We start from the raw sequence: 26,113 nt of genomic DNA, 5'->3' as shown, positions 1-26,113 counted from the left end.
TTTTTCAAAACAAAGGTTTTAGTGGTGTTTCTTGATTGATCATGATTCTTATAGATCAAGAAAAGAGTTTTCAATTTTCTTTTAGGGCTTTTATTGTAGAAATCTTATTTTTCTTATATAAATTATTATTGGGTATGATCTAATGTGTTTGAGAGTTTGGCTTTTTGTTACTTTAATCCATGTGTGTCATGTTCGTGAAGATTTGTCATTGTTTTTAAAAAAAATCAGCATAAAAACAATAGTTTTATGGGCTGTTTTGAGTAGATGTTTCTACAGATATATTATATAACTTATATAAGTAGTCTTATATGATGTTTATGATATGTATGAGATGTGAATAAGCCCAAAAGTGCTGATTTCCAAGAAAATCAGCAAGAACGAAGGGTTTTGTGGGCTGTTTTGTGTAAACTTTTCTAAATACTTGTTATATAATTTATATATATTATTGTTCATGAAACATATGGTATATATACTGATGCAGTGCCAACATGGTAGCCATGTCATGCCTAGGTGGTTTTGGTGGAGTTCTAAGGTACAGTCCCTCATTAATGTTGTTGGCCCGTTTTGAACCTGATTTTTGAGCTTCTAAATGGAAGAATTATGAAAAGTGGTAAACTACAAAGTTGTAGGTCTCTTTGAGATCTTTCCAACAAGTATTTGTGCTTGAAAATTGGACAAAAAGGTAGAAAGTTATGACAGTTTTTGTGGACTGTGTCTGTGGGTTCCCAAAACAGTCAAAGTCGGTGAGTTCCAATGCAATTAATGTTATGTTAGTCCCTAAGCTAGCTAGTGGAGGAGCTTGAACGAATTTGCTTTGGTTTTCTTTTATTTAAAGAGTTAGAAACCATCTTTAGAGGGGATTTTTTATGTTGATAAACATGTAATTGATGGAATATCAATTTGGTTGAGCATTGCTCCCATTTTCTTCTTCTTCTCTTGTTGTGATTTTTCTTTTTATTTTTCTTTTTCTTCTCTCTTAAGCACCCGCATTATCTGGTATCAAAGCCAACGTTACTCTCTTGAGCTAGCTTCGATTTGATTCTCTTGGCGGCACGAAGAGATAGAGGAAGGCTTGGTAACCAAATGATGGAAGATTTGAGAGATGAACGAGATGATGAACTTCAAGTACTTCGAAGACAAGTTGAGCAACTTACCATACGACTTCAACGCCAAGAGGCTCATAGTGAGCGTGGTAGATCAAGCCATGGAGGTTCTAGTGTTGAATCCAATGTAAATCCCTTCGCCAATACTCGTGAAGAGGCTAGGTTGGGAAGGTTCTATCGTGATTTCGACACCATCAAGATTGACTTGTGTGGTCCCCGATCCGAGAACTGTGGGGGAACGAGTCCCTAACACCCTCTGGATGATCCACGTGTGAAGGAGAGCTCAACCAAGGAACTCTCAAAACGGATGCCACCATCATAGCATAGCACGAGTGGCGATATAAAAAGAAAGAGATATGTCTTGATCCGGAGTCAAGGCTCGAAACTAAGACATACCTAAAATAAACTCAGAGTCGTCATCCATGGATATGCCATGGAACCCTAAAATCAAATCCTCTGTGCAATGGATAACCAGATATATAAATAGGCTCGTGCTTGGTGACGAATGGAGAAGGTCTGAAGAGCACCCCCAATTCGCCCGAGTGCGAACACTTGGTCTTATGCCATTTATTATTAACTTCGAAGAGTTTTAGGCGAAAATCATGTGAAATGGGAACAAATATCCCCGAGTGGACGTCTAACTAATAATGCATGACTCGGGGATGAAATAATAAGCATACACAACATAAATGAAAGAAGCGTGTCACCTAAACATCGCTAGGTTATGTGTAACATGTCTAATGGCTAAGTTCTGGTGAGCAAACACATGCATGCTATAGCTAAAGGTATAAGGTCTGCGCATGAAAGTAAGAAAACATAGCAAAACACACAACATAACAAAACAACAAATCCTAAGACTCTAAACGATTTAGCCCGAGTCCTCGGATGGTCTGATGTTCATCCAAAGAAGCCTACGTATCCCCGCCTCCACGAGAATCAAGGCAACGTAGTTCTTTGCACCTATTCTAAACTATGATGCCTAAGACACCTAGACTTCTATCTTAGACTCGATCTAAAAGACCGGACTAGTTCTTAAAGCTTCTTCTACGATTATTTAAATTTCAGTGAATTGTAGATTTTAGGACACCCTATATGCCCTAACTAAATGCAGGTTAGCCCTAAGCTAATGCAGGTAGTTCCCACAAAGGGTTGACTAACGCATCATATTCTAGTCATCAGTCGGCGATGTGAATTGCCCACTGACCGGACGGAGGCGCTCCTATAACTCTATGACAAACCCCTAACTCTAAAGCAAACACAAAGAAGCACACAACAAATCAAAGACGAACTCCTAACTTTAAAACTCTCTATCTAGGACAAACTCCTAACTCTAGAGGAAGATCTTGTTGAAAACAAGGTTTTGAAGAAAAAAGGTTAAAGCATTTATTTATAAAGTTTGGCTGGACTTGGGATGAAGATCCCAAGCTGCACTACGTACCTCGTGGAAGAGGATCAAGCCAACGTAGGTCGAAAAGAAACTTTCCTACTACGCTACAAAACTCAACACTTCAAAAGATTTAAGGCTTTTGATATTTTTTTTTTATGTTTTTTATGTTTTAAATTTCTAATGTTTTTTAGTTTTATATGTTTTAACATGTTTTTGGATTTTAAAATTTTGTTTTCACCCTTTTGGTCAAAGACCGGAGGGAACATACGAAGCAAAACCGTAGGGCCAAACCCTAGGGCAAATAGGGGAAACCCCTAAACAAGGTAAACTAATGATCAAGGATAAAGACAACGATTTAAAATCCCAAAAGGTAAAGTTCTAATGAGACTGTGCTAGTCCCTAACAAAAAAGAGTGATGACAACACTAAGGAGAAGCTCCTGAAAACAACTATAGAAAAGGGGGAAATGAATCAAAGACTCTCTAATACCGCTATCAAAGGACGAGTGAATCAAAGACTCTAACAATGCCATCCAAAGGACGAGTGAGCCAAAGGCTCTTTAATACTACAACTTAAAGGAGGAATGAGTCAAAGACTCTCTAATACTACCACTAAAAAGGATAAATGAGTCAAAGACTTTCTAACACTCTATAAAGGGGGACAAATAAGACAGCATGTCTTTTAGCTCAAAAGATAGATAAACCGGGGAGGTTCTATAAATGAAGCACTGTATGCCTCCAATGGGAAAAGGCGGGCTCTAAGCAACGAGGCTTGCTTCCAGAGGAGAGCTGCCTAACGAGACAAAGCGTGTCTCCTAGAACGGAACTCGCTAATAAGACCACAATGGTCTCCTAAATGAGGTAGAGAAACTATCATCTAATGGTTTCTAAAAGACTAGAGAAGTCTACTAAATAGAGAGGAGAACACTACTTGGACTAAGTAAGTTCCCTGAGGTTGTGCTAGCTCTATAGAGACATAAATTGTCTCTCTAAAGGGAGGCTCTGACTATCGCCATCATTGCCCTTGATCCAATAAACACTCACCATTATCAATTAAAACGGAACTAAGATGAAAAGCCCAAACCAAAGCCGATACAACTCAAATGCTATCTCTATCACCTTAAAGGCTAGAAACTTAAAAAAAAATAAAAGAAAATAACACCACACTTAAAGAATAACTTATTTACCAATTCTAAATGGAACAGAAAAATGGGAAACCTGGTAGAATTTATTCATTTTCCAATCCTGCACAATCGTACTGAAATTATTCCTTATAGAGTAAATGAAATAAAAGGGGGGATGCTACTTATGCACATTGTAAGGATCAACCTCCTCATTACAATCCTATATTTAAAATATGCAAAACCAATGTATATGCCCATCAACCCCACATCAAAATACAATTTTCAACATGAGCCTAGATACACTCATTTCTTGATCATAACGTAGTGCTTACCTAGCATATAAAACATGCTTCGTGAGAAGTGCTCAAATAAAATATAAAGTGCACACTCAAACCAACAGTTGTTTAGGCAAATGAGCTTTTGAATATTCTTTTTAGAAATATGATTCAAGTAAACACCGAGAGCCATAACCTGTAATTGAGCATCTATAAGTTTTGAAGAATGAATTCAAAGGGTAACCACGAAATTTTAACACCTAACATTTACAGCAGTATTACCATACAGAGTGGTCATTCCAGAGTTCACACAGAATATGCAAAAGACTCCGCACAATTACACACATGCATGTACACCCTCACAGCCACATTCATACATGTATTCACCCACAGCCATATGTATTTTCATAATCACATGTATTCATTCATATGTGCATGAACATGTATACAATAGGGGCTGAAGTGTACCAAACAGGGGCTGATTTGCGGGTTGAAACTGTTCAAAACAGGGGGCTGATTTGCGAGTTAAACCTGTTCAAAACAGGGGCTGATTTGCGCTAGCAGTGACTAAACCATGGGCTCAAAATGTGCACAAAACTGGGGTTAAATCATGGACAGAATTGTGCTGCCAGTGGCTGAACCATGGACTCACATTGTGCCAAAACAGGAAGCTAACCATGGGCTGAATCCTGCGTGAAATTACAACATATGGTATTTTAAATTGAACTTAAAATACAGAGATCCTTATTAGAATGATGAGGTACGTATATCAGCACACCATAAAACACTTGGACAGTTTTTTTTTTTTGGTTAAAATTTACCCTACACTATTGCACTCAAATTTCAATTTTCATAACAACTTTTCACATCCACGTACTATTTGAAGCCCAACTCTGATTGAAATAATATCATTAGCATTTTTAACTATCATCAACGTTTCAATAGCCAAACTATGCACAAAAGGGACCTATACATAGTATTTTCAAAATGCTACCTTTATTATCAAGTCTCTGTATTCATACTGATTTATTCTACCCCCTTACACATAACAAAATATGAGAACCTCAATAACTAACTCACACAGATAATCATGAGAGGCTAAAATAAAAGTATCCATAACTTTGAAAACTGCAAGATTTTCAATCTATACATTTGTGAAATCAAAACAAGGCAGGCAAACGACATCTGTACAATTTCATCTTAGTGAGAACACTCATATAGGCACACACACACTTATATGTACCTACAGTGTAGCAAACTTGTTAGCAAAGATATTTGGGAAAATCATGATTCAAAACAAACTGTTCATAAAATCTGAGAACCGGATATTCCTTGACGATCTTAATAAGAATCACAAAGATGAATTCCCATCTAATATCACAAAGGGAATTCACAAAATGGTTACATGCATACAAACAAGAGGTGTAAAAGAAAAGTGTTAAAACTCTATTTAAACAGCCATAACCAGAAATTTAATAGCATCCAAATTTACAGTGCAAATAGAGGTCCTTATGAAACGAATGAACTTATCCACACGAGAGGACAACTCATGAGAATCAGCACTTCATATTAACATTTCCCATCTATTCATCCTTCTTTTCATCCACCACAATATCCATCCATGGAAGTATAACATGCTATAGACTTACAAAGTTACCTCTTGACTTATCTAATTATTCTTCCAAAAGATCAAATCAAACAATGGATCATCCATGCAACATTATAATTTTCAGATTTACCAGAAACGCGATGAAAACAATAAAACTTAGAAAGGTCAGATAAATTGAAATCATGATTTAGAAAGTAATTAAGCTAAAACATTTTCACAGCCAGTAAACCACAACACCACTAAGATTACAAATCAAGAGGACATCTGATAAACATTTCTTAGCATACCTTTATTATAAATAAAAATAAAAAATAAGATTACCTCATTTCTTCTTCAAATCTCCTTCTTGTCTTCTATCTCCCTCAGATCTGATTCCTTTCTCAGATCTCTTTCATTTCTCTACCAGATCTCTCCTTCCCTCTCTCTATTTGGAAACGAAAAATGAAAGAAAGACCTAGATCTCGCTCTAATTCAGATCTAGAATTTTTAAACCAGAGGTAGGCCAAGGAAAGAAGAAAATAACCTGTGAAACATAATTTCACCGGAGAAGATGAAGAAAACAAAGCAATAGAATGAGATCAATATAAAATTGACAGAAGAAATCAACCAAAATAGGGTCGGAATCTATGGCAGATCGGAGAAGAAAAAGATGAAGAGAAAAATTAGAATTAGAACATCCTTCCTCTCACTCTCTCACAAATCTTAGCTATAAGCCACAGATCTAAGCTATAAGGTCATGGATCTAGGGTTTGAGAAGGAGTTAGGGTTCAAGGTTAGGGATAAGAGCAAAGGGAAGAAAAACTAAAGGAATGAAAACAAATTTCCGTCGGAAAATTGATCGGATTTTGATCGGGGAAGAAATCCAGAGGATTAGGGTTTTATGATTTAAAAAGCTTTTGAAACCGAATTTTGAGATTAAAAGTAAGAATAGAGAAAAAGATGAACAAAGAAATCGATCGAAGAAAAACCTAATTGCCGGATTCCGGCATTGATTGCCGAAGAAAGTGAAGGTCGGCGAGCTCTCTCTCTCTCTCTCTCAGATTTTAAAACGGAAATGATTCTCCTCCCCTCATTCTCTTTCTCGCTATTTTATATTAAAAGAAAAGCTACCGATATCGGCACTACTACAGTTAGTGGGCGCACGAATTTTGCTGGGCGCGCGAATCAGCCGCGGCCCGGACGAGATTATGCACCCCCTTGCTTCGGACACCCCCCTATTGCGGATAATTCACCCCGCTTCTCACCTGGATATTCCACTCTGCAGATAACTCACTCCCCTTATACATTCATACCACCCCTCTTCCTTGGCTCGTCCTATTTGCCATTTCTCGGCAGATCTTGCCGAAACTTTACGAGGACCTCGGTGGGACCCTAAGCTACCTCAGGGTTCAAATTTTGATCTCAATTCACTAATCCGACGAGGTTTTGCCCAAACGACGCGAACTTGGGTCCGGTCAAAATGGGGTGTCGACAGATGCCCCTCTTTGGCAGAGCGTGCTTGTCACGCGAATGACAAAGCTGAACAGACGACACATTTTGACTGACCCGAAACCAAAGCAAATTTTTGGATTTTTAGTTCTAAGAACGGAATTCAGAAGGGTAAGACTCTACTAATAATAGAGAGATAGCATCTCACTGACTCTTAACTCGGCAACTAAGACATCTCAAAGAGATAGTCTCTTCCCAATACTCATGACTCAACTATCTAAACTAGTTAACAAAGATGAACGAACGATTATAAAACACAAACACATTATTATTTTTTATCAGGCTAAGCCAAACTAAACATAACAATTGCTCAAAGAGCACCAACCAAACAAACAAACCAATCACCTAATCATTCAAAGAATTTTCATTTTTTTATATCATGCTGATCAGTCTAAAACTTGACCAATTATTAGGGTACTCGAATATTTAAGCTAAACTCAAACTTCTAATACCAAGGCGAAACTAAGTCTCAAGCCAGGCGATAGATATACAGATCATTGCTGAAAATAAATCTGTTTAACTATCCGAGTAACTCTGACTCCTCTCTCTCAAGGTAGCGAATCACTCCGGATTACGCAGTTCTGTTAAATAGTTCCACATAAACCCAAATTCGTATGTCCTGCTAAACAGTCTCATACAAACCTCTTCGCAGATACGCATGACCCCTAACTCGTTAGAAGTTGCACATTGCGGAACGATGATTAGGTAAGTTACTACTTGACATTACATTACTAATCATCGGGGTACTAAATACCCGGGAGAAGAAAGAAAAGACCAATCCGTGTAACACAGGATCGGAAATATTTTCCTTACTGCAACCCTAAAAAATGATCGAAGGAAATTCCAAACCGTGCAACACAGGTTTGATAATTTTCCCCCTTTTAAAACGAACGAAGAAAAGAACGAACCGTGTAACACTAGTTCAGCGAGTTCCTCCATTAAAAACCTTTCAAAAAGACCAAACCGTGTAACACAGGTTCGGTAATTTCCATTTCTGTTAAAAATCTTTCAAAAAGACCAAACCGTGTAACACAGGTTTGGTAATTTTCATTTATGTTAAAAATCTTTCAAAAAGACCAAACCGTGTAACACAGGTTCGGTAATTTCCATTTCTGTTAAAAATCTTTCAAAAAGACCAAACCGTGTAACACAGGTTTGGTAATTTCCATTTCTGTTAAAAATCTTTCAAAAAGACCAAACCGTGTAACACAGGTTCGGTAATTTCTATTTCTGTTAAAAATCTTTCAAAAAGACCAAACCGTGTAACACAGATTCGGTAACTTCCATTTTTGTTAAAAATCCTTCAAAAAGACCAAACCGTGTAACACAGGTTCGATAATTTCTATTTCTGCTAAAATCTTTCAAAAAGACTAAACCATGTAACACAGGTTTGATGAATTCCCCTATTAAAAACCTCTTTCAAAGCGAAGATCGAAAAACCACCAGATAGTGCAACACTAAATCCAGCAATTTCTTAACTTATTAAAACCTTTAAAACAGCGAAAGAAAAGGCTAGACCATGGCATACAAAATCTGCCCATTTATCTTTATTAAAATCTTTCAAAACAACAGGAAACTGAGAAACTCATAATGATTTCATTAAAGAACCAGTCATTTTTTCGCAAAGAGAAATTGAAATGCATGATTTTGGTCAAAGACTGGACTCAATTAACTTGAATGAATTTTAGAGTACCAACCCATTTTCAAAAGATGCAAAGCATTTGACTGAAGTTTAAAAATCGCTGGAGTAGATTCTAGACTCCGCTGGGATAAAGATTTTTCAAAGAAATTCAACTCCAAAGGAGAATAACTTGACTATAACTCAATACAAAGAGTGTTTGAACTTCTCTAGTCTCTATTTTATGAAAATATTTATCTCAAGTATCAATGATTACTTGGCATCTTTTATGACTCAAGTCATAAAAGATGCCCCTAGTATGATTACTTCCATGACAAAATTCATTAGAGAGCAACAAAAAAGGAATGGGCCAAAGGCTTTTATTATTGAACATTTGATATTACAACAAATTTTTCTGATAAACACTTGGGTTTACAAGGCCTTTCACAGGTACAAGAAACTCGTTCTATTCAAAATTTTCTCATCTCGGCCATTTGCTGATACCGGAATTGAGCTAAAAGCTTATCAACCTCTGAACACTGCTCTGCTTTACATTATCCACAGGAACCACAAATTCTCTACTTCTCCGAGTCTCTGAGTTTTTATCACCCCGGCTTTGGGAGGAATACTGACCAAGCAGGACTCTGAAAATTGACTTTGACTCGACAACTGACTAACTTTGATAGACAATGACTAAAGACTTTGATGAGTTTTAAACAAGACTCCAAAAGAGACCGAATCTGCTTCTTAAACTGATAAACATTTTAAAATGGTCAAAGGTTCACCACTCTTAGAGTCTTTTAAATACCATGTTTAAAGATGTTTCAACCTTTTTTTAAAATCTTCGTCATGATTATTATCCCTTCAGATTGCTTAGTTTCAATCTCCCTAACTCAAAGAGTAACAAAAGAAGCTTTGTTGGCGCTTACTCAGACATTAAAGAAGAGCCAAAGAGAAAATAAAAGTTCGAACGGCTTTTAGAAAGCTCTGTCTTTCATGAAGTCCTTGCCATGACCAAATCGCCCTTTTTGGGTTTTCAATTTAGCGGACCGCATGCCTTAATTTTTGCCTGCACTGTCTGCCCTTGCAGATTTTCCATCCAGCAGCTCAATACCCTGGTTTTTGCCTAAACTGCCCTTTCAGGTTTTCAGCTTAGCGGGTCTAAGACTCCATCATTTTTTTCTTTATTTTTCTGTTTCTCTACAAACCTGGGTCTAAATACACCAGAAGGACTTTCAGGTAGGCTTAGGTTCGAAAAAGGCTAAACCCTAATGTGTTTGCATGTAATTGGACCGAATCTGGACCCTCCAGACTACCTACGTATCCCTGAAAAAAATGGGAATCAGGTCTGCGTAGTTCGCCCCCAATTGGACTTGCAAAAGACGTGATCGAACCTGAATTGATCAGGCTACCTATGTACCCTTAATGGGATTAGGTCATAACGTAGTTCAAACTACTCTTTTTTTTATACATATATATATAAAAAAATGCCCTTAGTTTGGATTTATCAAAGAAAACAAGTTGTTTTATAGGCTCAAAGGGTTTGCAAAACAGTTCAAAACATTTAGGTTGTTGGCTCAAAGCTCAGGTCGATCAAAGACGGCCTCTTTGCGTACTTAAGCATAGTACTTTTTTAACTGATCCAGGTTTGTAGGTTCATTTAATTTTTTCCTATTTTTATCGAGGAGTCTTACGGCTTTTCCAGGCAGGACTTCATCAACGATGTAAGGACCAGACCAATTTGGCCTGAATTTACCTCTCGGATCAAATACCGGTGCCTTGTAGGACTTCAAAACTAGATCTCCGGGCTTTAAATCACGGACACGAACTTTCTTGTTGAAAGCTCTCTCAATTCGCCTCTGATATCTCTGAATATGGTACAAGGCTCTCAACCTCTTCTCATCTATCATCTGCAGCTCATCATACCTTGCTCTAGCCCAATCAGACTCTGGTAGGTCAGCTTCCATCATCACTCTCAAAGAGGGAATTCTTAGCTCAACAGGGAGGACTGCCTCCATTCCGTATACCAAAGAATACGGAGTTACACCTGTTGAAGATCTGATCGATGTCTGATAAGCCCATAATGCATATGGAAGCTTATTCGACCAATCCTTATAAGTCTCAGTCATCTTGCTAATAATGACTTTAATATTCTTATTTACCGCCTCTACAGCCCCGTTTGTTTGAGGTCTGTAAGGAGATGACTTGTGATGCTTTATCTTGAACTCTTCACACAGGTGTAACACCTCCTTCTTGAAATGCGACCCATTATCTGAAATCAGCTCGTGAGGCACTCCATATCTGCAAATAATGTTGGCACAGATGAACTTCGCAACTCTGCTTGAAGTTATTGAAGCATACGAAGCGGCTTCAATCCATTTCGTGAAATAGTCAATTGCGACCAGAATGTATTCATGCCCGCTGGAGGACCTCGGATAAACCTTTCCAATTATATCAATTCCCTATACTGAAAACGGCCATGGAGAAGTCATAGAGTGCAACTCCGAAAGAGGGACATGAATAAGATTTGCATAGACTTGATACTTATGGCATTTCTTCACAAAGGCGAAGCAATCTGCTTCCATTGTGGGCCAATAGAATCCAAGTCACAAAATCTTTCTTGACAACATTTTTCCATTCATATGAGGACCACAAACTCCTTCATGGGTCTGCTCAATAAGCTCTGCGGCTTTGTCTTCTTCTACACACAGGAGTTGTATGCCATCAAATGACCTTCTGTACAGCTCTTCACCACAAATAACGAAGTTGGCAGCCAACTTCTGAAGCGTCTTCCTCTCTTTGCTTGAAGCTTCTAGAGGATGTCCTTTACCAGCAATAAGATTCTTGATATCTGTATACTAAGGCTTCCCATCCGAACATCTGGCTAAAATCTCTATTGCATTCACATGCGAAGGGGCCCACTGAAGTCTGACAACTAGCGGCTGAACCTCCATTGCTACAGAAATGTCTAACATCGAGGCAAGAGTAGCCAAAGCGTCAGCAAAATGATTTCTGGTCCTTGACAAGTGAGTGAACGTGATGTTCTTGAACTTTCTGACCAAAGATTCCAAATAAGTGTTATAAGGGATCAATTTATCTTCTCGAGTTTTCCATTGCCCATTAATTTGGCAAATGATCAAGATAGAATCCCCAAACACATCAATGTCCTGAATCTGCAAAGCCAAGGTTGCCTCTAGTCCGCCAATACAAGCTTCATACTCAGCCATGTTGTTGGTGCACTCAAACTGCAACTTGATAGAGACAGGAATATACTCATTCCGAGGGGATATAAGCACAGCTCCTACTCCTTGGTCTTAGACACTTTTGTCATGGTAACCAAGCTCACCAACTCATCAGGAGTAGTGTCTACACAGACTTGTGCTGAGTTAAGTTCTCGAAGAACTAACTTCCTGTGCTTGGATGAGGCCATGAGTAAACCCCATACGGAAATATTGACCTTATTCTGCCTCGGATTCTCTGCATTCCTTGCAACTTTTGCAGGATTTTCTACACACAATTCTTAAGGTTTGAATACACATCCGCCGCGGGTCATATGACGCATCTCATCACAATGGTCATCTAACAATAGTAGCCCGTCCTCTTCCATGCGGACAACATACGGCTCTCTACCGTCTTTTTCTTCAAAGTCTTCAGCTCTTAGGACATACAGAGCTGTCCTTGTATTTCCGGCACTGTCAGTCTGAAATACACAAGACTGAGAAGAAAATGACTCAGCAAATTCGTCGTCATCAAAGGAAATCACGTAATGCTCCTTCCTTTCTGCTGCTTCCAGCTCTCCATCGTCAAACTTCATGACATAGGTTTTTTCTGTGGTAATGGCACAAATGAGGGTGGATGGGTCAAGTGACGGTTCCTCAGTGAATATGGCATTGGTAGTAGGAGGAGGCATAGCATGGTGGTTAGGAAGAGGGTTCTGAGTGACGTTTGGTCTCTCAACTGCCAGTTCATCCTTGTCGATCATATTCTGGATTGCATGTTTCAAGGCCAAACAGTTTTCGGTTAAATGCCCTGGACCTCTGTGATATTCACAGTATTGATCCATCTTCCAGAATGCGGGTAAGGGATTGGGTGGAGGTTTAATATCCGGGAGCCGGATCTTTCTGTCTTTCATAAGCCTCTTGAATATCATTGTTATAGGATATGGAAGATGATCAAATTTCCTGTCAAAGGTACCTCTCCTTGGTGCCCTTGCAGCTCCTGCAATAACCCTAGCCACAGGCCTTGTGTAACTAACAGAGTGAACCTCCTTAGGCTGGACCATAGGCCTTTTACCTTCTCTAATCTCAGAAGAAACCTTGGCTCTCAAGCCTTTTGCTATGGCATCCTCAGTTTGAGTACCAGTCTTGATCAAATGATCAAAACTCGGGTAATGCTGCGGTGCCAAAAAATGAAAGGACTGAGGAGACAAACTCTTCAGAACTAGCTTTATCTGCTCTGATTCAGACATTCTCTGGCTTAGCTGAGCAGACTTGCGTCTCCAGCGCCTGATAAGGAAAGTGAAGGTCTCCTGAGGACCTTGCTTTAACTGTTTTAGGTCTCTCTTCGTGACCTCGATGCATTCTTCCATCGAGAACTGCTCTATCAGTTTCTCAGAAATGTCTTCCAGGGTTCTCACATCTTTCGGCTTCAGCCTCAAGAACCACTTCTTAGTGATTCTTGTCAGAGAGATTGGAAATAACTGGGCCATCTGTTCACGGCTCAAACCATACTGCTGCGAGAGAATGATAAACCATCTCATGTGATTACGCGGACACCCGGTTCCGTCATACTTATCATAATCAAGAGCTTTGAAGTTTGGAGGCAAAGAAACTGTCGAAGACAGTATCAGTTCAGAGACATCGAACTTCTTAGGCCCCTGGACTTTCATCTGTTCCATCTCGTGAGCCATCTTGCTAAACTTCTCAGACATTTCTTTTTCGAATTTTTCAAATTTCTCTTTTTCTTTATCAACCCCAGTAGCACAATATTCTGCAGCGTACTGCTCTTCGTCTAAATCAACCTCGAAAGGCTGGATAACAGGTCTACGTGCTTCCGGAGATGTAGGACGAGGAGGCTGAAGTAAGGAACTTCTAGATGCAGAAGCTTTATCACTCATCTGAGTTTTCATGTTTGCCATCTCTTCTTTCATTCCGGCCATGTCCCGGGTGAGATTCTTCATCATCTCTTGCATGCTCAACAGAAGGTCAGTTGGGTCGGCCATTTGGTTTACTTCAAAAGAATTTGAAGACTCTGGTGAAGAAGGTAAATGTACTGTGGATGACACAAGAGAATCAAAATGATGAACAAGTCTAGACACTGAGGTAGGTCTAGACTAGGTGGGCTTAGCTTGGAAGTCCTTTTTGGGAGCGATGGTTGCTATCTTTCAGAATCCTGATTGGAAGTTAACAAACTAGATTAAATGATTGACAAATGAAATAAGATAGTTTGCACCAATAGAGAGAAAAGAAAAACAAACATCCTTTGTATTGATTATATTGGCCGGTTACAACGTTAGCGATTGGTTACATGAAAAATGATGAAACCCTGAATTGCCAACTGTCTATAACATGTATCAAGTAAAATTTCTTTCTTTAAATTTTCATCTATAATGAAATCAGATTTACAATCTTTGACTCTGATTATATTCAAGTAAAACAAATGAAAACAATAAAAGAAATGACAATCTCGAGCCGAAGATCTTCATGGTTCACCAATTCGAGCTCTTCGATTTGCTGGTTCTCCAAATGCTCCTCCCTTTCGAAGCTTAGACATGAAAACAGATCTCCTCTCCATGATTTTGTCTCTCCAAGCAGCTACTATGGATGCAATGAGATCAGGAGTAAGGTCTTCACAACAAGGTGGTGTGATAACCTTAGGGGGACACAAGATTCCAATAATCTGAGAAGGGAAACACAAAGGTGCATAGAAAGATGATTTTTCTAAACCCATAAGATGGACAAATGAATATGGACAAGTACTGGTGATAATTTGTGGACATGATTGACTCACCCAACGAATTTGGTTTTCCCCTATGGTCTGCAACCAATGGTGCCATTCATTAAGTTGAGGTTGCTTAATCTTTGCCTTCCAGGAATGAAAACTCTTAAGGGTGTACTCAATGCAGTTTTGTGGCTGAAGGATAGTGAGTTTCTCACATAGCCACACATATAACAGCTTGGCACATCCGAAAAAGTTATCCTGCACCTTTTTACTAGCAATAAAGTCTAAGCCATAAAAGGTTTCAGCTAGCATTGTAGGGACAGGATTTCTCCCCTCATTTATCTGATCTACTATTGTCAACAAAGTGAAAGGGGCGGCACTAGAGTCTCTGCGAAGAACATGACGTGCAAAGACAGCAAATACTAAGGCATTACGTCGACACTCCTGAAAACGAGAGTCAGTAGGATCGACGTTTTTAGAAAACAATTCAATGAGGGCTTGAAATTGCACATTTTTCTCAGTTAAGCATGGTAGAGTTTTCACGATCTTATTCTCAAAAAGTTTGCAAAAAAAATCATGAGGGGAGTCTATGCTTGAAGGTCGGATCCAATGTCCCTCAGGAGGAAGCTCTAACAGGGCACACCAATCTTCAAATATAGGACAGAGTTGAAAAGACCCGAATCGGAAGACATGAAAAACAGGATCCCAACATCCAGCAGCTGGTTGAAGAAATTTCCAATTTATACCGCGACTATTCAAATAAGTAAATGAACCGATGAAATGCTCAGCCACACTCCTTTCTTCACACCTCAGCGGAAAAGATTTAATAGTCTCAGCTATCCACTTGTCTAACAAATTGTTTGCCATGATCTGACCAGACACTAAGAACAAGATGATAAGGGAGGGAATATAACCTTTAAGTAAATAATAAGAATGAACTTGACAATCAAATATACAGGAAGGATACAATCTAGGACATTGAATTTTTCATCAAAGATGAGAGATAATCAAGAGATCAGACAATAGACCGCGGCCATAAAATGACAAAAGTAGGTCGCAAATCGGATCCAAATCTGGCGATGAATATCATCAACTGTGCGATCGAGAGGATCAAAATGATAGACCATGGTCATAGGGACAGCAAATGAGCTATCGGCCAGATCTCAAGACACAACAGGCAAGGATCTAATCCTATTGAGCGATGTATACATAAGATGAATTTATGATACAACAAAAAGGTGAATACATAATCACAGGGTAACAAATAAATTGTGACCACGAGGAAAATATGTACAGGCCATTATCTTAGTGAAACTAGAAATATACAAATACAACTGATCAAATTGGAAGCTCTCACTAAAAGTGGGTCCTAAACTAATCAAAGCTATACATGGGGATCAAAACAAGGTAAACTTACTCCAAAGGATAGCAATCATGCTCAACATGTTTTGGATAAAATCCAGCAGCATAACGGCTATACGAGGAAGTCAAGGTCGAGACTAAGTAAACTGACTCTAAAGAATAGCAGTCATGTTCAAAATGTGTTGCGAAAAATTCAGCAGCATAACGGCTAAACAAGAAAGTCAAGGTAAGGTAAACTCATGGTTTAACTAACTCAAGAAATAGCGGTCATGCTCAAAAATATTCTGGATAAAATCCGGTAGCATAACGACGCTAGACAAGAAAGTCAAGGTAAGGTAAACTCATGGTTCTCTAACTCTAAGAGATAGCGGTTATGCTCAAAATATTCTGGATAAAATCCGGCAGCATAACAGCTATATAAGGGATCCCCATAGCTCAATCAAAGGTATATGAATAATGGTTACCAGAGAAAGGTGATCAACTGAAGGACTGACTAAAGGTGAGAACATATAACAACGCGTCAAACCCTATAATCAACAGATCAAGGACTAAACTTGGCCAAGGCGATCAAAAGCCACTGACTAGATCTAGATCTGAATATGGAATGGATATAACCGATTGAATCGAATAAGGAACTCTAACTAAGAGGATGACCCTAATATGTATAATTAGTATATATAGGTATATATACATACACACAAGTTCTAACTAGGGGTACCAGCCCTAATTCTAATCTAGCTGAGTCAATGAAATCTCGACTCAAGACTGACTAATGAGTGTACTAGGACCATGCTGTAGCCATGTAAAATGAGCTACTCTAGTCTACAAGTAGGACAAAGCTCCTAACTCTAGGCTCCACATGTGTAAGCAACACACGTTCGACCCTATATGAATGCAATATACTTATATAAACACGGGTACTTCCTAGTTGGATTTCACTAGGTCGGTAAGTATATACATAATATATAAAACAAAGTAGGGCTCCGGACTCAATCTATCGGATATTATGCGTATGAACCATACTTAACATGTATAACACAAGTACGCTCCATGTTATACATAGTATGCCTCATTGCTCATCGGCTGCTGTAGACAAAAGTACGCCCAATGTCTACGGCTGCAGCACCGGCGCATAGCTTGAAAATAGATATAACAGTTCCGTCAGGGTAATGACTTCACAGTCTGGTACGCACTGTATCTATCTTCGTAGACCCAAGAATAATGAAAAACAATGAAAAAGTAAAGAATAAACAATATGATAACATATGATGTGCAGTGTGTGAATCCCTTCTTTTAATTATGCACCTATCTGTTGCCCCTGGATTCTAACGATAGAATTCCCATTTAAAATTATTTTAGCTCAAAATTCTCCAAAGTTAGTAAAAATGACATTTTTATAGAGTTAGGCAATGTTTCAAGAACTCCCCAGCAGAGTCGCCAACCTGTGGACCCCGATCCGAGGACTGTGGGAGAACGAGTCCCTAACACCCTCTGGATCATCCACGTGTGAAGGAGAGCTCTACCAAGGAACTCTCAAAACGGATGCCACCCTCATAGCATAGCACGAGTGGCGATATAAAAAGAAAGAGATATGTCTTGATCCGGAGCCAAGGCTCGAAACCAAGACATACCTAAAATAAACTCAGAGTCGTCATCCATGGATATACCATGGAACCCTAAAATCAAATCCTCTGTGCAATGGATAACTAGAAATATAAATAGGCTCGTGCCTGGTGACGAATGAAGAAGGTCCGAAGAGCACCCCCAATTCGCCCGAGTGCGAACACTTGGTCTCTTATGCCATTTATTATTAACCTCGAAGAGTTTTGGGCAAAAATCATGTGAAATGGGAACAAATATCCCCGAGTGGACGTCTAACTAATCATGCATGACTCGGGGATGAAATAATAAGCATACACAACATAAATGAAAGAAGCGTGTCACCTAAACATCGCTAGGTTATGTGTAACATGCCTAATGGCTAAGTTCTGGTGGGCAAACACATGCATGCTATAGCTAAAGGTATAGGTCTGGTGGGCAAACACATGAAAGTAAGAAAACATAGCAAAACACACAACATAACAAAACAACAAATCCTAAGACTCTAAATGATTTAGCCCGAGTCCTCGGATGGTCTGATGTTCATCCAAAGAAGCCTACGTATCCCCGCCTCCACGAGAATCAAGGCAACGTAGTTCTTCGTACCTATTCTAAACTATGATGCCTAAGACACCTAGACTTCTATCTTAGACTCGATCTAAAAGACCGAACTAGTTCTTAAAGCTTCTTCTACGATTATTTAAATTTCAGTGAATTGTAGATTTTAGGACACCCTATATGCCCTAACTAAATGCAGGTTAGCCCTAAGCTAATGCAAGTGGTTCATATAACCTATGTGTAACCAGGCTGTATTTCCTAAGAAAAACAAAGGGTTGACTAACGCATCCTATTCTAGTCATCAGTCGGCGATGTGAATCGCCCACTGACCGGATGGAGGCGCTCCTATAACTCTAGGACTAACCTCTAACTCTAAAACAAACACAAAGAAGCACACAATAAATCAAAGACGAACTCCTAACTCTAAAACTCTCTATCTAGGACAAACTCCTAACTCTAGAGAAAGATCTTGTTGAAAACAAGGTTTTGAAGAAAAAAGGTTAAAGCATTTATTTGCAAAGTTTGGCTGGACTTGGGATGAAGATCCCAAGCTGCACTACGTACCTCGTGGAAGAGGATCAAGCCAACGTAGGTCGAAAAGAAACTTTCCTACTACGCTACAAAACTCAACACTTCAAAAGATTTAAGGCTTTTGATATTTTTTTTATGTTTTAAATTTCTAATGTTTTTGAGTTTTATATGTTTTAACATGTTTTTGGATTTTAAAATTTTGATTTCACCCTTTTGGTCAAAGACCGGAGGGAACATACGAAGTAAAACCTTAGGGCCAAACCCTAGGGCAAATAGGGGAAACCCCTAACCAAGGTAAACTAATGAACAAGGATAAAGACAACGATCTAAAATTCCAAAAGGTAAAGCTCTAATGAGACTGTGCTAGTCCCTAACAAACAAGAGTGATGACAACACTAAGGAGAAGCTCCTGAAAACAACTATAGAAAAGGGGGAAATGAATCAAAGACTCTAATACCGCTATCAAAGGACGAGTGAATCAAAGACTCTCTAACAATGCCATCCAAAGGACGAGTGAGCCAAAGGTTCTTTAATACTACAACTTAAAGGAGGAATGAGTCAAAGACTCTCTAATACTACCACTAAAAAGGATAAATGAGTCAAAGACTTTCGAACACTCTATAAAGGGGGACAAATAAGACATAGCATGTCTTTTAGCTCAAAAGATAGACAAACCAGGGAGGTTCTATAAATGAAGCACTGTATGCCTCCATTGGGAAAAGGCGGGCTCTAAGCAACGAGGCTTGCTTCCAGAGGAGAGGTGCCTAGCGAGTCAAAGCGTGTCTCCTAGAATGGAATTCGCTAATAAGACCACAATGGTCTCCTAAATGAGGAAGAGAAACTATCATCTAATGATTTCTAAAAGACTAGAGAAGTCTATTAAATAGAGAGGAGAACACTACTTGGACTAAGCAAGTTCCCTGAGGCTGGGCTAGCTCTATAGAGACATAAATTGTCTCTCTAAAGGGGAGGCTGTGACTATCGCCATTATTGCCCTCGATCAAATAAACACTCACCATTATCAATTAAAACGGAACTAAGATGAAAAGCCCAAACCAAAGCCGATACAACTCAAATGTTATCTCTATCACCTTAAAGGCTAGAAACTTAAAAATAAAATAAAATAACACCACACTTAAAGAATAACCTATTTACCAATTCTAAATGGAACAGAAAAATGGGAAACCTGGTAGAATTTATTCATTTTCCAATCCTGCACAATCGTACTGAAATTATTCCTTATAGAGTAAATGAAATAAAAGGGGGGATGCTACTTATGCACATTGTAAGGATCAACCTCCTCATTACAATCCTATATTTAAAATATGCAAAACCAATGTATATGCCCATCAGCCCCACATCAAAATACAATTTTCAACATGAACCTAGATACACTCATTTCTTGATCATAACGTAGTGCTTACCTAGCATATAAAACATGCTTCGTGAGAAGTGCTCAAATAAAATATAAAGTGCACACTCAAACCAACAGCTGTTTAGGCAAATGAGTTTTTGAATATTCTTTTTAGAAATATGATTCAAGTAAACACCGAGAGCCATAACCTGTAATTGAGCATCTATAAGTTTTGGAGAATGAATTCAAAGGGTAACCATGAAATTTTAACACCTAACATTTACAACAGTATTACCATACAGAGTGGTCATTCTAGAGTTCACACAGAATATGCAAAAGACTCCGCACAATTACACACATGCATGTACACTCTCACAGCCACATTCGTACATGTATTCACCCACAGCCATATGTATTTTCATAATCACATGTATTCATTCATATGTGCATGAACATGTATACAATAGGGGCTGAAGTGTACCAAACAAGGGCTGATTTGCGGGTTGAAGGGGCTGATTTGCGGGTTGAAACTGTTCAAAACAGGGGGCTGATTTGCGCTAGCAGTGACTAAACCATAAGCTCAAAATGTGCACAAAACTGGGGTTAAATCATGGACAGAATTGTGCTGCCAGTGGCTGAACCATGGGCTCACATTGTGCCAAAACAGGGAGCTAACCATGGGCTGAATCCTGTGTGAAATTACAACATATGGTATTTTAATCTGAACTTAAAATACAGAGATCCTTATTAGAATGATGAGGTACGTATATCAGCACACCATAAAACACTTGGACAGTTTTTTTTTTTTTGGTTAAAATTTACCCTACACTATTGTACTCAAATTTCAATTTTCATAACAACTTTTCACATCCACGTATCATTAACATTTTTAACTATCATCAACGTTTCAATAGCCAAACTATGCACAAAAGGGACCTATACATAGTATTTTGAAAATGCTACCTTTATTATCAAGTCTCTGTATTCATACTGATTTATTCTATCCCCTTACACATAACAAAATATGAGAACATCAATAACTAACTCACACAGATAATCATGGGGCTAAAATAAAAGTATCCATAACTTTGAAAACTGCAGAAAGCATTTACAACAAGATTTTCAATCTATACATTTGTGAAATCAAAACAAGGCAGGCAAACGACATCTGTACAATTTCATCTTAGTGAGAATACTCATATAGGCACACACACACTTATATGTACCTACAGTGTAGCAAACTTGTTAGCAAAGATATTTGGGAAAATCATGATTCAAAACAAACTGTTCATAAAATCTGAGAATCGGATATTCCTTGACGATCTTAATAAGAATCACAAAGATCAATTCCCATCTAATATCACAAAGGGAATTCTCAAAATGGTTACATGCATACAAACCAGAGGTGTAAAAGAAAAGTGTTAAAACTCTATTTAAACAGCCATAACCAGAAATTTAATAGCATCCAAATTTAGAGTGCAAATAGAGGTCCTTATGAAACGAATGAACTTATCCATGCGAGAGGACAACTCATGAGAATCAGCACTTCATATTAACATTTCCCATCTATTCATCCTTCTTTTCATCCAACACAATATCCATCCATGGAAGTATAACATGCTACAGACTTACAAAGTTACCTCTTGACTTATCTAATTATTCTTCCAAAAGATCAAATCAAACAATGGATCATCCATGCAACATTATAATTTTCAGATCTACCAGAAACGCGATGAAAACAATAAAACTTAGAAAGGTCAGATGAATTGAAATCATGATTTAGAAAGTAATTAAGCCAAAACATTTTCACAGCCAGTAAACCACAACACCACTAAGATTACAAATCAAGAGGACATCTGATAAACATTTCTTAGCACACCTTTATTATAAACAAAAATAAAAAATAAGATTACCTCCTTTCTTCTTCGAATCTCCTTCTTGTCTTCTATCTCTCTCAGATCTGATTCCTTTCTCAGATCTCTTTCATTTCTCTACCAGATCTCCTTCTCTCTCTCTATTTGGAAACGAAAAATGAAAGAAAGACCTAGATCTCGCTCTAATTCAAATCTAGAATTTTTAAACCAGAGGTAGGCCAAGGAAAGAAGAAAATAACCTGTTAAACATCATTTCACCGGAGAAGATGAAGAAAACAAAGCAATAGAATGAGATCTATATAAAATTGAGAGAAGAAATCAACCAAAATAGGGTCGGAATCTATGGCAGATCGGAGAAGAAGAAGATGAAGAAGAGAAAAATTAGAATTAGAACATCCTTCCTCTCACTCTCTCACAAATCTCAGCTATAAGCCACAGATCTAAGCGATAAGATCATGGATCTAGGGTTTGAGAAGGAGTTAGGGTTCAAGGTTAGGGATAAGAGCAAAGGGAAGAAAAACTAAAGGAATGAAAACAAATTCCCGTCGAAAAATTGATCGGATTTTGATCGGAGAAGAAATCCAGAGGATTAGGGTTTTATGATTTAAAAAGCTTTTGAAACCGAATTTTGAGATTAAAAGTAAGAATAGAGAAAAAGAAGAACAGAGAAATCGATCGAAGAAAAACCTAATTGCCGGATTCCGGCATAGATTGCCGGAGAAAGTGAAGGTCGGCGAGCTCTCTCTCTCTCTCTCTCTCTCTCTCTCTCTCTCTCAGATTTTAAAACGGAAATGATTCTCCTCCACTCATTTTCTCTTTCTCTCTATTTTATATTAAAAGAAAAGCTACCGATATCGGCACTACTACAGTTAGTGGGCGCACGAATTTTGCTGCGCGCGCGAATCAGCCGCGGCCCAGACGAGATTATGCACCCCTAGCTTCGGACACGCCCTATTGCGGATAATTCACCCCACTTCTCACCTGGATATTCCACTCTGCAGATAACTCACCCCCCTTATACATTCATACCACCCCTCTTTCTCGGCTCGTCCTATTTGCCATTTCTCAGCAGATCTTGCTGAAACTTTACGGGGACCTCGGTGGGACCCTAAACTACTTCAGGGTTCAAATTTTGATCTCAATTCACTAATCTAACGAGGTTTTGCCCAAACGACGCGAACTTGGGTCCGGTCAAAATGGGGTGTCTACAACTTGCCGAAGTTCCATGGTCGTCTACAACCCGAAGAGTTTCTTGAATGGCTTAGTGCCATTGAGAAGTTCTTTGATTACAAGGAGACACCTGAAAGCCAACGTGTGAAGCTTGTGGCTACAAGGATTCGTTGCTACGCTTCGACATGGTGGGATAAGGTTCAAGAGATGAGAATCCGCAAAGGAAAGCATAAGATCTCATCTTGGGAGAAAATGAAGTCATGGCTTAAGGAGAAATTTATTCCTTTGGATTTTTCCCAAATTATCTTTTCTCAATTCAACAACCTACGCCAAGAATCCAAGAGTGTGTTGGACTACACCGAAGAATTCTACAAACTCATGACTCGTAATGATATTCAAGAGGGTAAAGATCAACTTATGGCAAGGTATGTTGATGGTTTGAAGTTTTCCATTCGTGATGAGGTGGAAATGCAGCAATCATTGAGCGTCAATGATGCTTATCAACTAGCCTTGAAGGTGGAGGCTAAGCTTTCTCGTCGCGGTGCTAAAAAGTATGTGGATGTTCGTAGTCTCTATCCTTCTTCCGAAGGTGAATCTTCACATGGTGGAGGTACAAAGTCAAGGTCCGAATATTTCAACAAAAATTCTACAAAATCAGCCCCCACACATCAAGTTGGAAATCAGCCCAATCGTCCCAACAATTCAAATGTTTGTTTCAAGTGTGATCAAGTTGTCCATCGTTTCAAAAATTGTCCAAAGAGGCAAGTAGTTGCCTTCGGTGATGAAGAAAATGATGATAATTTTGTTGATGATTCAAATCAGCCCATATATGATGATGATCTTATTGACTATTCAAATCAACCCATACATGATGAGGAAGATGGCATACAAAATGAAGAAATCGAACCCAAAGAAGGAGAAAGTTTGGTGATCCAAAGAGCACTTGCTACACCAAAGGTTGAATCCGATGATGATTGGCTTCGTTCCGATATTTTCAAGACTCGATGCAAATCTCATGACAAGGTTTGCTCCATTGTGATCGATGGTGGGAGTTGTGAGAACATCGTATCTCATAAAACGGTGAACAAACACAAGCTCAAAACCGAACAACATCCAAAGCCGTATCGGATTGCATGGTTCAAGAAAGGGTATGAGAGTAACTTTTTTCTTTCTAAGAACGAATTTGAGCAAGAGACCAATGATAATGGTAAATTCAATGCTCTACTTGTTGAAACTAACGAGGAGTACGAGGAACTTCAACGGCAATTCAATGAATTCATCACCAAAGAAATTGGATCCGATTGCATATTAGGTGAACCGATGGATATTGAAGTGATGGGTGAATGGAAAAATATTACATCGATTTTTTCATCCAATTACATCGATCTATTTTTATTCGATCCTACATTGAAGCTCACAGTTGATGTTTATATATTCAAACATGTTCAAAATCTAGACAAGTTATCACTTCTTCATGGAGATTATGAAGCGGAGTTTGATCTTTGGAAGTCTCAATTGATGATCATTCTTCGATACTTCAAGGTTCAAGAGCGAGTTTTCTTGAACCAAGGAAGTTTAGCAAATTTCAAGATCGTGTGGATGCCCCTTTTCAAGTGCTTAAGAAAATTGGGGATAATGCATTCAAGGTTGAGCTCCCTCCAAATATTAATACTCACCCAACTTCAATGTTAAAGACTTGACAACTTATCAGGTAGAGCTTGATGAGAACTCGTGGACGAGTTCTTTCTCACCCGGAGATAATGATGCAGTGCCAACATGGTAGCCATGTCATGCCTAGGTGATTTTGGTGGAGTTCCAAGGTGCAATCCCTCATTAATGTTATTGGCCCGTTTTGAACCTGATTTTTGAGCTTCTAAATGGAAGAATTATAGAAAGTGGTAAACTACAAAGTTGTAGGTCTCTTTGAGATCTTTCCAACAAGTATTACTGCTTGAAAATTGGACAAGAATGTAGAAAGTTATGGCAGTTTTTGTGGACTGTGTGTGTGGGTTCCCAAAACAGTCAAAGTTAGTGAGTTTCAATGCAATTAATGTTATGTTAGTCCCTAAGCTAGCTAGTGGTGGAGCTTGAACGAATTTGCTTTGGTTTTCTTTTATTTAAAGAGTTAGAAACCATCTTTAGAGGGGATTTTGATGTTGATAAACATGTAATTGATGGAATATCAATTGGGTTGAGCATTGCTCCCATTTTCTTCTTTTTCTCTTGTGTTTTTTATTTCTATTTTTCTTCTTATTCCCTCTTAAGCACCCGCATTATATACACAATTTATAAGCCTTAGAGTGCTGTTTTTAACTAAAAAGCAGCACCTAAAAGGGGTGGATATTTGTTTTAATCATGGTTTTCGAAAAATCAGATTTATGTGTATTAAATCTATACGATATATCAACTACTTCATTAAAAATCAGCACTATACGTGTGTTTTGATGCAATATACCAATTGGTTTTAAGGAAAACAGCCCTTCATATGTTTTTAGATGATAATAGAGTATGAATTTTAGGGAAAAACATAGCTTGTGATGTGTTTAATGTAATGCACTTACCGTTTTTATAAAAACAGCCCTATGTAGATACATTTCAGATTATTAACATGATTTCTTAAAAATCAGCCCTTTATATGTGATATATATAGTGTATAATTATTTATAATAAGAATATTGCATTTATATATGATAATGAATCATATCAAGATTTTTTTTGTTAGAAATAAACCTTATGTGTCACATGATGAATTTTATGTTTAATCTTTAGAAAAATCAGTACCCAAGATTTATAAATTTAAAGTTTTGATGAGCCTGATAGAGAAAAAGATATAAATATGATATAATTAAGAAAGACATCTTTTAAGGTAAAAGGTTATACTTAGATTTAAGTGTTAGGAATAGTTTAGAGGTAGATTTATTAAGTAAAAACGAAAGGTTTGAGACGAACGAATTAAAATAAAGAGAAACTTTTAGCCTTGACCAATCTAACTGACACCTTGACATATAATATCTACAGGTTCACTTCGTGATTGATACATAGAGCTTTTCATCTTAATTCACCCTCGAAAATTCAAGGCAAGTGATAGTGGCTTTCATGGTAACAGTTACATAAATGGTCTTA

At 38.2% G+C, this 26,113-nt stretch overlaps 1 protein-coding gene across 14 annotated transcripts in view; it reads left to right on the top strand.

Moving 5' to 3' along the window:
* LOC143860232 (protein VAC14 homolog) overlaps window positions 1-26,113 on the top strand; it is a 45,409-nt gene that overhangs the window by 18,348 nt on the left and 948 nt on the right. For 5 of the 14 annotated variants that reach the window (XR_013239642.1, XR_013239643.1, XR_013239641.1 and 2 more), the window contains one exon: window positions 20,414-20,706. The exons of 1 other annotated variant lie outside the window; for it this stretch is intronic. Coding sequence is in view for 1 of the 13 variants with exons in the window: in XM_077370795.1 (XP_077226910.1) it covers window positions 26,009-26,032 (24 nt within the window). In the remaining 12 variants the exon portion in view is untranslated. Of the gene's footprint in view, window positions 1-4,341; window positions 4,648-20,413; window positions 20,707-26,008; window positions 26,068-26,113 lie in introns of all 14 variants that reach the window. 8 more of the 14 variants (XR_013239638.1, XR_013239637.1, XR_013239639.1 and 5 more) reach the window with 8 other exon arrangements.

Source organism: Tasmannia lanceolata, unplaced genomic scaffold, assembly GCF_043159265.1.
Source record: "Tasmannia lanceolata isolate RefF3 unplaced genomic scaffold, GAP_Taslan_0.1 ptg000037l, whole genome shotgun sequence".
NCBI lineage: Eukaryota > Viridiplantae > Streptophyta > Magnoliopsida > Canellales > Winteraceae > Tasmannia > Tasmannia lanceolata.
The sequence above is the reverse complement of the archived record's forward strand: the minus strand, read 5'-3'. Positions and strand labels throughout refer to the sequence as shown.